Source organism: Rhodamnia argentea, chromosome 5, assembly GCF_020921035.1.
Source record: "Rhodamnia argentea isolate NSW1041297 chromosome 5, ASM2092103v1, whole genome shotgun sequence".
NCBI classification, from domain to species: Eukaryota; Viridiplantae; Streptophyta; class Magnoliopsida; order Myrtales; family Myrtaceae; genus Rhodamnia; species Rhodamnia argentea.
Window position 1 is genome coordinate 810577 of NC_063154.1, and position 14396 is coordinate 824972.

The following is a 14396-nucleotide window of genomic DNA, read 5'->3' on the forward strand; positions in this document are numbered from 1 at the left end:
GGTCGTCTCCTTGTGTTGCTTTTAATACTTACAAGGGCCCGATATCCCAAAAAAATATCTGACTTTAGCATTTGTGATAATTTTACCCAAAAACTTTTTTTGTTTTATAAAAAATCTCTAACTTTTACATTTGTCTCTCTACCTTAAACTTTTACTTTTGTCCCAATTCTACTAGCCTAGTACCCAAAAAACCCTTAACTTTAGCATATGTTCCAATTATATCAAAAACTCCTTTTTTTTGTCTCATGAAAAACCTTCAACTGCTACTTTTGTCCCAATTCTATTCCATCAATAATCACTATTAGTTAATCATATGTGGCATTTTCACGTTATTAATGAATTATACCTCAGTAAAACCGACATAAAAAAAAAACTCATGAGCTTCTCTTATGTAGTTTGCTTCTCTACATATTATTGAGAGATATAGAGTCACTCAAGATGGCACGTTTCGTATTTTCTTTAGCATTCGGCAGCACAAAAAACGGCTAAACATAGAGCTATTTGGACTAACGATCTAAAACCTCGTCGTTCTTGAAATCTATTGTTTCTAAATTTCGAAGATTCATTGATAAGTTTGGTGAAAAAAGTCAATTCACGTAGAATTAACTATCGACAATTATGGACGGAAGGCCGACAATCGTAGAATTGAGATAAAAGTAAAAATTGAAGATTTTTGGTGAAACAAAAAGAACTTCGGATATAATTGAAACAAATAGTAAAGTTAAGGGCTTTTTTGGATATTAGACCGGTAGAATTGAGATAAAAGTAAAAGTTATGAGTTTTTTATAAATCAAGATTGGCCTCATTAAGCTAATAGATTGGCCTCATTAAGCTGGCAGATTCTATTGACAGAACAAATTTAAGCTCTGATGCGAGTGAACACTTACCCGGTCCATCTCCATGTCCTTAGTGACCTTCAATGGCTTCACGAATCTCTTCCCTGCAAGATAATCAGACCATAATCATACCAGAAGAAGAAAGAACGCTGAATTGCATCAGAAGCTGGCGACAACAGTGTCCAAACTCATATTTGAATCCTAACGAGAGGAAAAGACGATACCTTTGCGAGTTGGAGGCGCTTTTCCGTGGCGATTAGGAGGGATGATTTTCTTCTTCTGTTGGCCTTTGAAAAGATTCGATTTCTGCGTCATCTTCTTCTTCTTCTTCTTCTCGCAGTGCTGAGTTCAGTTCGCGGTGGTCGTTAGGGTTCCGGTATTTTGTTTCGCGAAGGATAATCAATTGAGGTCGGTTGGTCTCGCAGTGTCAGCCCAAATCCAAAGCCCAAGGATCATCACTCAAGGCCCAATTTAAAAGCCCGAAGAATATGACTCCATCAATCAACTAACCTTTGTCCGAATTCCGACTCGGAAAGAACCACGATCTGTAAGTAAAACATCCAAGGCCCCAGAACTAGGGGCGGCAATGGATCAGGTCGGATCGTGTTGCCATGATACCCGATCCAACATGACTTGAAATACTAAAGACATAACCCAAAGTGATCAGGTCGAGTCTTTTACGGGTCATACTGAAAAGCACATAATGTTTCCCCCCGCGACATACTCATCAACAAAACGAATTTGTCCTTAATGATATTAGTACCTAAATACACTATGACAGAAAAGCATAATGCCGGATGTAATTTTAATTTTTTTGTTTTGACATTGAGGTTAATCTCTATTTTTTTATGCGATAAATGACTAATCAAAATACCCAAAATTTTCGACCAAAAAAAAAAAAAGAGCCAAAATTTAGACGTCAAAACCCTTTGCTATCTAATTGTTGCAAGCCTAATAGGGCGGTTTTTCAAAATACCCCTGTCAAGATCAATCTCCCTTTGCGCCGATGTTGAGTCCCCACCACTCATCCAAGAGAGAGAGAGAGAGAGAGAGAGAGAGAGAGAGAGAGAGTAGGATGGTTGGTGGAGGGTCGACGGCGGCGTGACGGGAGATTGATGGTCATACGGTGGTGTCCCGGTGGCATGGTGAGTCGGTGACCGAGAGTGGACGAGAGAACGATAAAATGGTGAGGTTAAGTGTGTGTCAATGGATCGGTTAGAATGAGAGGCGGCCCAAGAGAAGAAATCGGGGCCAATCCGGCCTTTTCGGGCCTCGAATCTTGAGTTGACCAAGCATTTAGGGCTTTTACGATCACGGCTTGAAGTTGAGGAAGGAGCTTATCTATGCAATCGCTGAAGCGAATGACTGTCGCAAGGAGTTGTCGCCGAACCCGTCGTCGTGCCGATTGCCGAGAATTTGTGATTGAAACTTCTCGGAGTAGTCGTTGCTTCTCGCCCCCATCGCCCCATATCATAACTTGAAGGTTTTTTTTATCGCGACGGCTTATGAAATGCCTATATAATATATATATTTTAATGTTTTGTGGGTTCGGAATTTTACAAACGACAAAAGAAGAAGAATAAAAAAGAAAAAAAGGAAAATTGGTCATTCTAGTCCAAAGAGTCAACGCAGACGCAACACTGTAGATAAAAACCACAGACGAAACCCTAATCCGCCTGGAAAGCCGGGCTCTGCTCAGGCAGCCAAAAGGGGCTTCTTAGTGGTGCGAATCGGTCCTTCGCTTCGCTCAACGATCGATCAACATGGAGGTGCTTTCTCAGCTCTCGATTACTCGCCTCTCTTTCCAATTTTACTTTTCCTCCAGATTCGCAGTTTTCTGATGCTTTTTTTTTCCCCTCTCTATAATCATCAAGTTCAAACGAAGCGCTGCTTGCAAGAAGTTGCTTGACATCAAAGGTGCCCAGGAGCTGTAAGTTGAATCCTTTTTTGGGTGGAAAATGTTGGATGTTTTGGTTGGGTTGTTGCTCTTCTTATGCGGAATTCTTTAAAGCTCTTTGTTCGGTTCTTTGTTTTTTCACCATTTTTTGTGATTGGATCTATTTTGGGTATTGTTGAATTGATCGACTGGGTATTGGCCCCTGTTCAGTTCCTTGTGTTTGGGCGTTTACTGCTATTATTCTATGTATTCACAGATGGAACTATTACTCTTGTCGCTCATGTGATGTTGAGACTGCTATGGATGCTTGTCTTCCAATTGGAATTACTTGCTACGATCGATTTTAGTGAACGTGCTTGTAAAGTGATTACACGATTTACATGAATGGAAATACCGACGTTGAATTCACTTTTGCATTTAAGTATCTGAAGCGCAAAATTTGATTTTTATTCTTTTAGGTACTCATTTTTTCATTGTCTCCTCTTGAATCTTGTTGCCCAGAACATCATATCAAAACTGTAGGATCTAATTCCCTGAATTGCTAATACTAAAATGGTGAATGGATTTTGGGGACAGCTAACAAAACTGTAGTCTATAGGGAGTAATTTTGGGGGTATTCCAAATTGGTTTGAGAAAAGTTGCTTATTGTTGGTTTAAAAACTAAGCTAGGGAAAGAAATTGAAAGTTACTGATTAAATGATACATTTCTGAGTTGCCTATTACGTAGCGAATGACGAAGCGTTGATGGTGCTACGGGTTTGGTAGATAAAGTTTGCAAAACTTGGATTATTAGTAAAATTCCAACTCTAGATTTTAGCCTTGGTCCAGATGAACCTCGTTGTTTTAGAAGTACGTGGCGCATAAAAATTTGACCTTTTTTGCATGGATATCTCACCCAATTTTTAGTATTAAAGAAAAAGCTAATTCTTTATTGCTTCGACATGTCCAAAGCAGGTGGACTATATTTGTTCATTTAGTTTAGCTCCGAAAGTAACTGAGAATTTGTTTTTTCAACATTTTGGATGCAATTTTGGCTTTATCTGGCTATCTATGTTCTTGTAGGCCATGCTGCGGCGCTAGATCTTATCTATTTAACCAAAGATGGATTGTCATTCATCATTGAATCGGTGACATGTGAAAAAATTCGTGGGCACTAGAATTTTTTTATCACGTTCTAAAGTTGATTTTGATAAGAAAAAAATGTCATTCCTTATATTTAATTTTCTCATTTTGGTAATTATAGGATGAGTTCAGACTCAAAGGGATCAGACTATGATGTACCGGTGCATATGACCAGGTTCACCGGGTTTGCAGTGGTGGATCCGATAAAAGTATCCACGAAGCAATTGAGAGTCAGGGGCATCCGTTTGGCGAGTAGCTACGAGTTGACCTTCAGGGCCAAGCAACAGGACAAGCAGACTAGGGACTATGCCCGCGCGACCCCCAGGCACACTTTCTCCATTGGGGACAACTCAGAAATGTATCATTTCATCAGTAACTTTCAATAGCTTTCCCTAGTTTAGTGTTTAAATCAACAATAAGCAACTTTTCTCAAATCAATTTGGAATATCCCCAAAATATTCCTTTTGATATGCTGTCCCTAAAATCCAATCACCATTTTAGTATTGGCATTTCAGGGAATTGGACCCTACAGTTTTGATATGCTGTTCTGGGCAACAAGATACATCTCTCAGGTCCCCAAAGAAAGATAAAGAAAAATAGAGGGGACAATGCTTGTAAAGTGATTACACGATTTATAGGAATGGAAACAGTGACGTGTAAATTTAGTCTGTTTGGATGTTCGAGAGTATTACCAAAAAAATTGGGTGATCATTAATAATATTTTAATAGTTTCTGAATTTTTAATTATTTTTTAAATATTTGTTCTGCTTTTTTTTTTTTTTGTGTGTTTGGGCCAGCGACCTCCCTCTGCCCCTAGGCGAGGGCCTGTGATCCCTCACCGCGATTGGGCCATACATGTCCAAAGCAGGTGGATCATACCAATTTAATGAATCTCGTAAATCTTTAGTCTTTTTTTTTTTATTATTGTTTTCCTCAGAAATATCATTATCTGTAGAGTTTAATGGCCAATTGTCTTAACAGCAAAAGAAAAGAGACGGACATTAGTCTGGCGGATTTTGACAAGAGGATCGCACAAGAAATTAAAGATTCTCGGGGTGAGGTATGTGCCTGCAATAGTTCTATGGAGCTTTTGGCGATTTTTTCTTTCTTTTATGATTTCAATTATTGATTATCCTCTATGTGGGGCAGGAATTCGGCTACGTGTATAAGATGATGAGAGGCTGTGACAAACAAGGGTTTCCAATGAAGCAGGGAGGGCTGACTGCCGATGATGTACGTATCTTGTTTGACCTGTCAAAGGAAGATGACATTCGGAAATATGTCAAAGCTCCTAAGATTAAGAGGAGGCAGTTACGCCATTGACATTACAAAGGAAGCGTGAAGAGAATTGCTGACAAGAAGAAGAGAATTGCTAAGGCAACCTGAAGCTTCTTGCTACCAGGTTGAAGGAGCAGCGTGATCACCGCAGTGAGAGCTTGGCTTAGGAAGAGATCCAGGCTGTCTGCTGCCTCAAAGCCTAGGTTGTTTTTACTTTTTGATCATTGAGCAATTTCAGTTCAGGCAATTTTGACAGTTGAGAAATCAGGGAATTGTTAATGTGAAGTTATTCATAACTTTTAGCTCTGCCTTGGAATTCAGGGACATCTTATCATTGGTTGTTGCTGTTCCTTGGTCTCAGCAACTGAAATTTCATTTTTAGAAAGTTGAGTTGGCACACATGCGGGTGGAGTGATTTAAGTTAGGCTATCGGAATGTGGAGAAAATATTTAGTGGTTTCAAACCCGCTGATGTGCTGGTGCATGTTTTACTTACATCAACTGATAGATTGACGTATGTTCATTGATTATGTGCCTCACACGTGAGCGAGTAGAAGGCAGCTCTGGCTCAGATTTGCCCTCCTGGTTTTATCACAGAGGAAGTAGTCTGAGAAATTTTAAGTAAGCCGTGGAGCTCGATGTCCGATGCGACCAAAAGCTTCAAGTTGTGATATGAGGCAATGGGGGAGAGAAGCAACGGTCGCTCGGAGAAGTTTTGCAAAGCTCCGGCAAATGGCACGGTGGTTCAGCGAGCCGAAGCAGATTTGGTGTGAGGACCAGCAGCAACGACCCTGCACCACCACCAACGAAGGCAGCAGTAATATCATCGCTGGTGATGGTGCTAGGCAAATTTAGCCGGGAGAGCCCACGAGGTCTGACCATGGTCTCCCCGGATCTATGATTGGTGTATTGAATTTTTTGAGATGGAATTCTCCCAGGTAATGTACAATTTAAGGCCTAAAGAACAAACAAGTTAGACTATTTCTTCACCAATTTCCGCTGCTTTTACATTCCTCACTCCGCATCAATTTCTTCGATAAAATAGAAATGACGAAGTTCTTCGGGTTAAGGTTTTGCATATTATCCCTCCAAAATGCAAAAGTTTGAGTGGGAAAAGATAAGAAAGTAAAAAAAGAAAAGAAAAGCAAATGAATTGGAGCTCACTTTGGTCTTCGAACCGCAGAGGGCCGTAGATATTGTAAATGTCAATGCTAGCCGAATTGCATTGGGCTTACTTCATCGGTGACATTTGGTGAAAAGTCGCAAATACTTTTCAAGATGCATATCATGCTTCGTCGGATATCATACATTGCAAAAGATTATTACCAAAAGTCACAAACCAAATGGTATTTGCTTTGAGCAGAAAAACCTTGTAGTGGGAAACGACTGCATTTCCCCAAAAGCTCAACCAAATGTAGCTTCGTGGCGCCCGCCACCGTAACATCGTATTATTGACAAAACCCAAACAGCCAGGGTAACTAAGCTGAAGGTGGCCTTGAGGAAGAAACCAAAAATGAAAGGCTAATTGGCTGAATGAGCCAGTGTGGAGAATCAGAGCTGTACCAAGATCCACTACCTAACCATGTACGCTAGCTAAGCATATGTACGTGCTGAGAGACAATGGCGATTAAGTTGGCATCAAGAAAACGGCCTAAATGAACAACCACTCCAGTCCAAGGTCATCTGGCCTATGGTTCGCTGGTCCAACTTCCTCATCTCCTGGATTACCCCCACCATCACCAGCACCGGGTCGAGGCTGATCTTCGACATCCTGCCTTTCCCTCAGCTGCTTCCTCAAGACACAGAAAGGCTCACCATCATCCTCTTCATGGTTTAGGTTCATCAATTCATGTTCCGTGTAGCCCAGTCTATTATTACTGAAGAACTTGAGTGCAACATCGTTACTCTGCCTCACATTTACTTTCGCACATTCGGCGTCATAAACCTGCATGCAAGGTAGAACGTATTTACTTCCCAAAATTTAGGTAGGTATTCTGGAGCATATCATCGTGGGGTTATGAAATCGAGAGAGATAAACATAGAAGTCACACTACATACATCATAGTTCAGCCATTGATCTGCATATAGAAAAAATTTAACCAATAATTACAATTATTATTTGAATTGAGTTGTATACAGAAAGATGTTAACTGCATTACCTTTGTAATCTTACCATAACTTTAAAGGATCTTGTGTAGTATGATCTAATTATTTCAAGGGACAACCGATCCGTAGATACGCTTAGAATTTTCATTAACAGCAGCCTACCCAAATCGCTTTCTAGGATCTCACCCGTAGCATCCAGAAAAAGATCTTCGCCATAAATTACCAGCTGATAGAGCCTAGAAGAGTCAAACAAACTAAAACTAAACCACGCAGGCCTACATGCATTTATACAATGAATACAAGATGCGTAGATGTTCCACATATATTTTATAGGAGTCTATTGCTAGAAAGTTATCTAAAATTGACAAGTAGACATCTAAAACAAATGTATTTGCAGCATGAAATTTCGACAGTTGAAAGTGAATTATAACATCAACCAGATTTAATGTGTATCAGTGGAAACGGTGCACATAACAGAGGTATTGTCGAGTCTGAAGCACCTTATCATAATTGAGCCATCATAGAAATCATTTACAAGTGATTTCAGCCTAATTAAATAGACTTTACAGAATGAATTCCTCAAACTACACGATAAGAAGCTCTTCGATATTTCCCCTTAATTCAACCAACAAATGGACAGGGATGAACAGCCGTTTTCTTTCGACCATCTAGTACAATCCACTTCAAGCCCACAACTCCTCTCTAACTTGAAAAATAGAGCCCAGTACATGAATAGTGTAGAAGAGGGAATGATTACACATTGAGAAATAAAATCTTGAAAAGCCAAGGAAACTTCCAAGTGCCAAATTTTACAATGGTCCAAGGCAACTAATACAGTTTGATTACATTGATATTCAAAGTTATGTAATGTAACTTAAGATTGGTGTGGATGCCAATATCTATTTCAGACACGACCTGAAATACATAAAAACTCCTGGCATTGTTAGTTATTATCATATTTTAAAAGCAATCGCCATAGAGTCATCCTTATCATGTTCCTACTCTGTATTTGTCGTTTCAGAAGCAACTAAATGAACAAGCACAATGACAAGGGTTTCTTGCATTTGAAGTGTCATATAGCGCTTTCTGCTCATCTTTTCCTTATAGTTTGCCCCAGTCAGCATAGGGGTTCATTGCTGACGGTAACTTTGGGCAGTTGCATTAAATACCCGAGCATCATCATCCGTTAAGACCCATGGAATTCTATGCAGTTCTATACTAACTAGATAACAACATGCTACAAGGGACCACTCATGCCATTACAGAAGGGTTGCACTGTATATATCAGTCAGAATCAATGGCATTGTTGTTACTGTGTTCTAAAAAATTTCAACTTCAAATCGTCAAAATCTTGCAAAAAGTTAACAAACTTGACGCATAATATGGATGCCAAATATGATGCCAAAGCGAAAGAAGCCTTCACCAAGTATTTCCTTCATATTTGGCCAGCACATTCATAACAGTTTGAGACATCACCAACATTGTCCTGTAATGCCATTGTGATTCTATGAAGCCATCATCATTTTGTTTTTACAGCTATGTACGCAGTAATGTGAACTATGTAAGCTTAGGCATGTTTGTCAGGCATTGTTTACAATGTAACTAATACGTATAATGCATCCATTCTCTAGTTTTGGCAAAGGGAACCAGCAGCATTGAGGCAACAACTGCAAATCTTGCAAGAAAATCATAGGTACAATTCTTACACATTAAGTTAATTTACGGTCGTGAAGAGGAAGGATCCCGATTGAAAAGGACAAAAGACAGGTAAACCTAAAGCTCCGATCATCCTACGCATCGCACAAACAGAACCCAGACTACTAATTACGCTTTTGTGAAATCTCCAAAACAAGACATTCCTAACCAGAACCAGAGACTCGCCAACAAAAATGAAGAGAAAGCAAACCAGAAATGTACAAAGCAAATACCCGAATCATGTCAGAGTGAGCCAAGTTGACGAGCTTGGTGGCGAGGCCGCTCCGGCGATGAGGCGGCAATACCGCAATGGACCTGACGTAAGCAATCCCCTCCCTTTGGTCCATATCGACCGTGACATAGCCGACGATCCGGCCATCATGGCCCTGCGCAACCCATTGCAGCTGAGGCCAGCAGAGCACGCTGACCGTGAACCGCTGCACCAAGAAAGCGTCGCGCTCGGGGATGCACCTCTGACTGCAGTCTTCCATTTGGCAGAGATCGTGCACCGTGGCTCTGCGCAAGGAAGCCGCCATTGCCGATCTTCAGAGTTTTTGGGTTTCAAAGTTTGGGCGGGAGGATTCTGTTTTGGGTTTGTTGGGGGGAGAAGAAGAAAGAGCTTCGGGGGTGGGGGGAAGGTCGGTGCTATCCTATTTATACTTAGTAACCTTTCACTCTCTATAAGAAAACCCATGCTATGCATAGAGGAAAGTCACTTCAACGTGAGTAACAACCACTTGAAGGCTGGGTAACTTGGCTTAAAGATTCAATTTTGACGCAAGAAGGAAGAAAAAAAAAAACAAAAATTTAAGTTTCGATGCACAAGCCCGGCTTAAGCGCATAGATCGCAGAGCTCGGCGAAGTCCCCGGCGCGGAGCCGTCAGTCCGCGCCCTTCCCAGGTCTCTCCGGCTTCGCGTCCGAGCAATCCGGGGTTCAAGCAGGCCTTCGCCGAAGCCGAGCTCGAGGCCGGCGCCGCCATCGCTGCAAGCCGCGAAGGCAGCAGCAGCGGGAGATGCGGTCTACGGCCGGAAGCAATGCATAATCCCCCAAATTCGCGAGAGGAGGCAGTCGCCGTGAAGAGAGGAGCTCGGAGATGTGCAATGGAGTGGCGTACGAGCCTCATCTGCAATCGCAGAGAGAAAAAGAAGAGAGAGGGGGAGTGGGGTCTGGTCGTTGGAGATCGAAGAGAGAGAGAGAGAGCAGAAGAAATTCGTGCGAGCGTGGGTGAGGGAGGGGCTTAAAGGCACGTCGAGTCGGAACCGGATCCCATGTCACAAAGGTAGGGGCGATATCGAGAGATCCGGACCGTTCATTTTAAAATGGACGGTCGGGATTCGTCCACATTACCTTTTAAAAGGAAGAGAAATTTTTTGACAAGAAATTTCGAAATTTTAAAAGGAGTGATGTGGATCAATCCGGGCCGTTCATTTTTTATTTGGACGGCCCGGATCGATCATATCATCACTAACATTACGTAGAAACGTTATAATTCTTTAAAACATTTGATTTTGTTTCTCTTTGTTCTGAAATGTTTGTAAACCCCATTGCCGTGTATTATTAATTTAGTTGTCACATATTGTTTGTGGTGTACAATTGATTTTTAAGACAATATATGCTAACTTCTATTATTTAACAAGTGATCGGTTACTCAATAAATGGGTATTATAATTGCAATGTTAATTTAGGAAAAGGAAATTTCCGGCCCCCAAAAAAAAAAAAACATAGGAAAAGAACAAAATAAGACAAATCACACTTATTGCAGAAATTTTCTACTGGCCACAATTTTAGTGACATCATCATAATTTTTCTTTCAATTTGCTTGAACAACAACGATCTCGTCAATGCACATTGCCTTTCCTTGTCGTTCTTTTTTGCCCCTTTTCTCTGCAATTGAAAGAGAAAAAAAAAGAAAAAAAAAACCTAAAACGAACTTCAAACAACGAGCAGCATCACTTCTAGTGAAACTTCCATCATCTTATTTGCCTTCCGCGGTGAGTGGCGACAACTTTCTTGATTCCCCGCCGCAAACACATGATCAGAGGTCGAGCATCAGCTCTAGGAATGCTGTCGGTCCGAGCATCTTCTGAGACCCTTCTTCCCTTTCTTTTCTCTATCCCTCCTGAAGAAGAAGAAGAAGAAGAAGCCGATGATACCGGTTGGTCCATGACGTAACTCATGACGAGTTCGCCCGTGCTTTGATCTGAAACGCGCAGCACGCGGTCTATTCCAACAACCAGAGCCGCCGTGTCATTCTGCTTCCGCATGTGCCCTGGCGAGTACATCACGTTCGGGCTCACTCGCCTTTCCCACAGAACCACCCCGTTTTCCTGAATAATTAGCATCTTCTCATTTATCAGCTGCTTCTTTCTTTTTAGGGGTATTGAATATCATGATCCCCGTCAAGATGCAATATCCGGAAGCACATCCAGCAAGCAAACCACTAAATTGTGAACAAGGGTTTTATGCCTGTCAAACCCACGAACGGTACCATCCTCACATCCACCAACCGCCTCGGAGAATTTTTAACTCTTTATGTGTACAGCTGCAACAATACTATGCAATCGAGCAAAATTTAATCGGCGTCAGCCCTTCATCCATCTCAAGAGCTGGCGACTAGTCAACTACGTGATAAAGTTGGTTGAGAGTACCAGCTTTACGATGTTCAGCAATAGGAAAGAGAGAAGTTAGCCACCAGATAAAGACCAAACTAACATTTGTCCAAATTTAGCAAGTGAAGAGTATTTCAAAGAGAGAGAGAGAGAGAGAGAGAGAGAGAGAGAGAGAGAGAGAGAGAGAATATACAGTTAACTCCTTCACCGGAGCTAATTGATCACCGCCTTTAGACCTGAGCTGGTATTTTGTCGGGAGTTAGACTCCGATAAGTTTACCCCACCGGCATGAATCATTCAAAAATCCCTCTCGGAAGAGCTGTTTGATTCCTTTTTACTGTTTGATTTGATGTGCCACACCATAATAAGAAGGTAGAACAAGTCCCAAGGGCGAGAATCGGATAATCATGTAATCGGCTCATGAGAAGGTAGAGAAATATCATAGGATAGCCGCAGTAGGAGGGAAAATTATTTGCGCTTTTCCTTCCGATTTCAGGTTAATATCCTATGGTATTATAGCACCTCCGGCCAGAAAGGAACAGATATCTATTGTCTTGCTTCTTAGCTCATGCCACGAATGTATGGCACACAACATTAATACATCCATTTCCGTCGCGTAACAAAGCAGCCCTACGTCTCTCCTCGGGCCATCTCGTCATTAATTATTTCCTTTCCAATCTGCATGCATATTTAATTAGTTCATATACATCCTCAGTTAAACCAAATTTTCTTTTGGATTGATCTACCTATGTTAGCCCCCTTTGGTTCGGCAACCTCCCATCAGCGAGCGACGGTCCCATCATGCCACCGGCGGCCGGAAGATTCCCTCCGCCCGAATCTGACGGTTCGCAGAAGACCAAGGCTTCGATGAATGTCTCTTCACTTTTCACACAAAAACTCGTATTTGGGCATATTCACGTCACCAAATATCCGATGAAACGTGATATACACTTGAAAAGCATTTGCGACTTTTCATCGAATGAGGGTCGGAGCAAAGAGCCCTCGAGCGACAGAGCAGAGGGCGGGAGCGGAGGCCAAAGCGGAGAGCGAGCCGAGCACCGGAGCAGTCCGTAGGAACAAGGGCCCTTAACGGAGCGAGCGATCGAGTAGAGAGGGAACCAGAGATCCAAAAATTTTGAACTCGTTCGGGAGAGGGAGGAGGAGCGGTCTTCTTTATTCGGGAAGAGCAAAAAGGAGGAGAGAGAAAAAGCAGGTCTACCGTCTATGGATAGGGTAATTAATGTGGGCAGAAACAGTCAAGGAGGAAACTTTTTAATGAAAAATAGGAAAATAGTATTTTGTGTGCGGAAAGCCGGTGGGCTCCATTCGGGCGATGTGGAGCCAGGTGTCCATTCCCAATTGGTTGGGGTACACAGTGACGGGGCGTGGCCGGACTACCTAATATTTTCTCTTTTTATATACAGTGTCGTGTCCGGCGTTGACTCTTTCCATAGACTAGAATGATCAATTTTCCTTTTTATTTATTCATTTTTTTATTCTTCTTCTTTTGTCATCTGTAAAATTCCGAACCCCCAAAACATTATATATATATATATATATATATATATATATATATATATATATATATATATATATAACCTTCAAGTTATGATAGGGGCGACGGGGGCGAGAAGCAACGACTACCTAGAGAAGTTTCATTCAACAATTCTGGGAAATCTGGCACGACGATAGCTCGGCGACAACTCCCTCCAACAGTGACACGAAGGGCCCGCATGGTAACTATTCTCATTCTCTGATTCTCATCCTAGAACAGTAAAAAATGAGAATGCTGTTTGGTAACGTAAATAATTCTGATTCTGATTCCGTTCCCCTAATCGTTTTGGAGAATCGGAATCGGTTTTAGAGTAAAATCCAGAAGCAAAAAAAAGTTGCTTCTGAAAAAATAAATAAAATAAAATAAAAAATAATTTTTAAAAAAATAACAAAAAATTTAGAAAATCCTAAAAAATAGAAAAAGCTTAGATTATGCTAGTTTGACCTTATTTTCATAAAGTTGGGCCTAAATTTCATAAATTTCATAGATTTCACTCTCCTACAAAGAATATTGCAGAGGATAAGAGCATCCAACATGCATACTGGTAGCCGTGCGTCACAAGATGCTCTATGTATTTAGAAAACACAACATTTGAAGAACTTTAAACATCATGTATTAAAATTTGTATTTCATTCATGACATGCTAAAAAATAATGTATTTTAAATTATTTGAGTGTGCATTGAAAATTAGTCTTTAATTTAAGATGAAATTTTATAAATTAATTGCATAGTTATTTGACTTAAATGAAAAAAATAGGGAAAGAATCATTGTTTTGAAACATAAATTTTGTGCAGTTATCAAACACGTTCTGATTATCTAAAACTCATTCAAGAATGTAATCAAAAAATTCATTTGAACCGGAATCAGTTTTTTTTTTTATTAGAATGAGAATCAGAGAATGAGAATGGTGACCATGCAGGCCTGAAGTAGATTTGGGAAGGACCAGAAGCAGCAACCACCCGACAACACTACCAATGGAGGCGACAATGATATCATCGCAGGTGATGGTGCCGTGCGAATTTAGCTGGGAGAGCCCCATCGGTTGTGAGGATGGTCTTCGCGGATCTACATTGGTTATGTATTGAAGGCAATGAATATAAAATTTTATACTATAAATAGGGTGGGAGTCGCTTTTACTCTCTGCTCCTCGTCTCTTTTGTGTCCACAACTTTGCTCTATTCGATAGAGTGTGAAAATCATCCGCTTTAGCGATTGCATAGAGAATTGTATCGGAAACAATTGAGACTCAGTGTGAGCTCCATAGATTCTTGATAGTTTCCCTGCTCTTTTACATTCT

At 41.0% G+C, this 14396-nt stretch overlaps 2 protein-coding genes and 2 pseudogenes across 2 annotated transcripts; 2 read left to right on the forward strand and 2 right to left on the reverse strand.

Moving 5' to 3' along the window:
• The window catches only part of LOC115742302, a 46898-nt pseudogene that overhangs the window by 25486 nt on the left and 7016 nt on the right, over nucleotides 1-14396 (forward strand).
• Nucleotides 796-1179, reverse strand: LOC115730757. The gene is made up of 2 exons (XM_030661362.2): nucleotides 1061-1179; nucleotides 796-940 (listed from the first exon to the last, which is right to left on the reverse strand). Exons 1-2 carry the CDS (start codon nucleotides 1149-1151, stop codon nucleotides 843-845), a joined length of 189 nt encoding a protein of 62 aa, XP_030517222.1. The 5' UTR covers nucleotides 1152-1179; the 3' UTR covers nucleotides 796-842.
• On the forward strand, nucleotides 2474-5596 carry LOC115742202 (annotated as a pseudogene).
• LOC125315192 (N-terminal acetyltransferase A complex catalytic subunit NAA10-like) lies at nucleotides 6723-9592 on the reverse strand. The gene is made up of 2 exons (XM_048279572.1): nucleotides 9167-9592; nucleotides 6723-7077 (listed from the first exon to the last, which is right to left on the reverse strand). Exons 1-2 carry the CDS (start codon nucleotides 9467-9469, stop codon nucleotides 6784-6786), a joined length of 597 nt encoding a protein of 198 aa, XP_048135529.1. The 5' UTR covers nucleotides 9470-9592; the 3' UTR covers nucleotides 6723-6783.

What these genes read in the sequence shown, in the direction of transcription:
- LOC115730757 (XM_030661362.2), bottom strand. Translation starts at nt 1,151, where the DNA reads ATGACGCAGAAATCGAATCTTTTCAAAGGCCAACAGAAGAAGAAAATC. An exon ending in AGCGCCTCCAACTCGCAAAG is followed by an intron (nt 941 to 1,060) that starts GTATCGTCTTTT and finishes ATTATCTTGCAG; the next exon opens with GGAAGAGATTCGTGAAGCCA.
- LOC125315192 (XM_048279572.1), bottom strand. Translation starts at nt 9,469, where the DNA reads ATGGCGGCTTCCTTGCGCAGAGCCACGGTGCACGATCTCTGCCAAATG. An exon ending in CTCACTCTGACATGATTCGG is followed by an intron (nt 7,078 to 9,166) that starts GTATTTGCTTTG and finishes CCTTGCATGCAG; the next exon opens with GTTTATGACGCCGAATGTGC.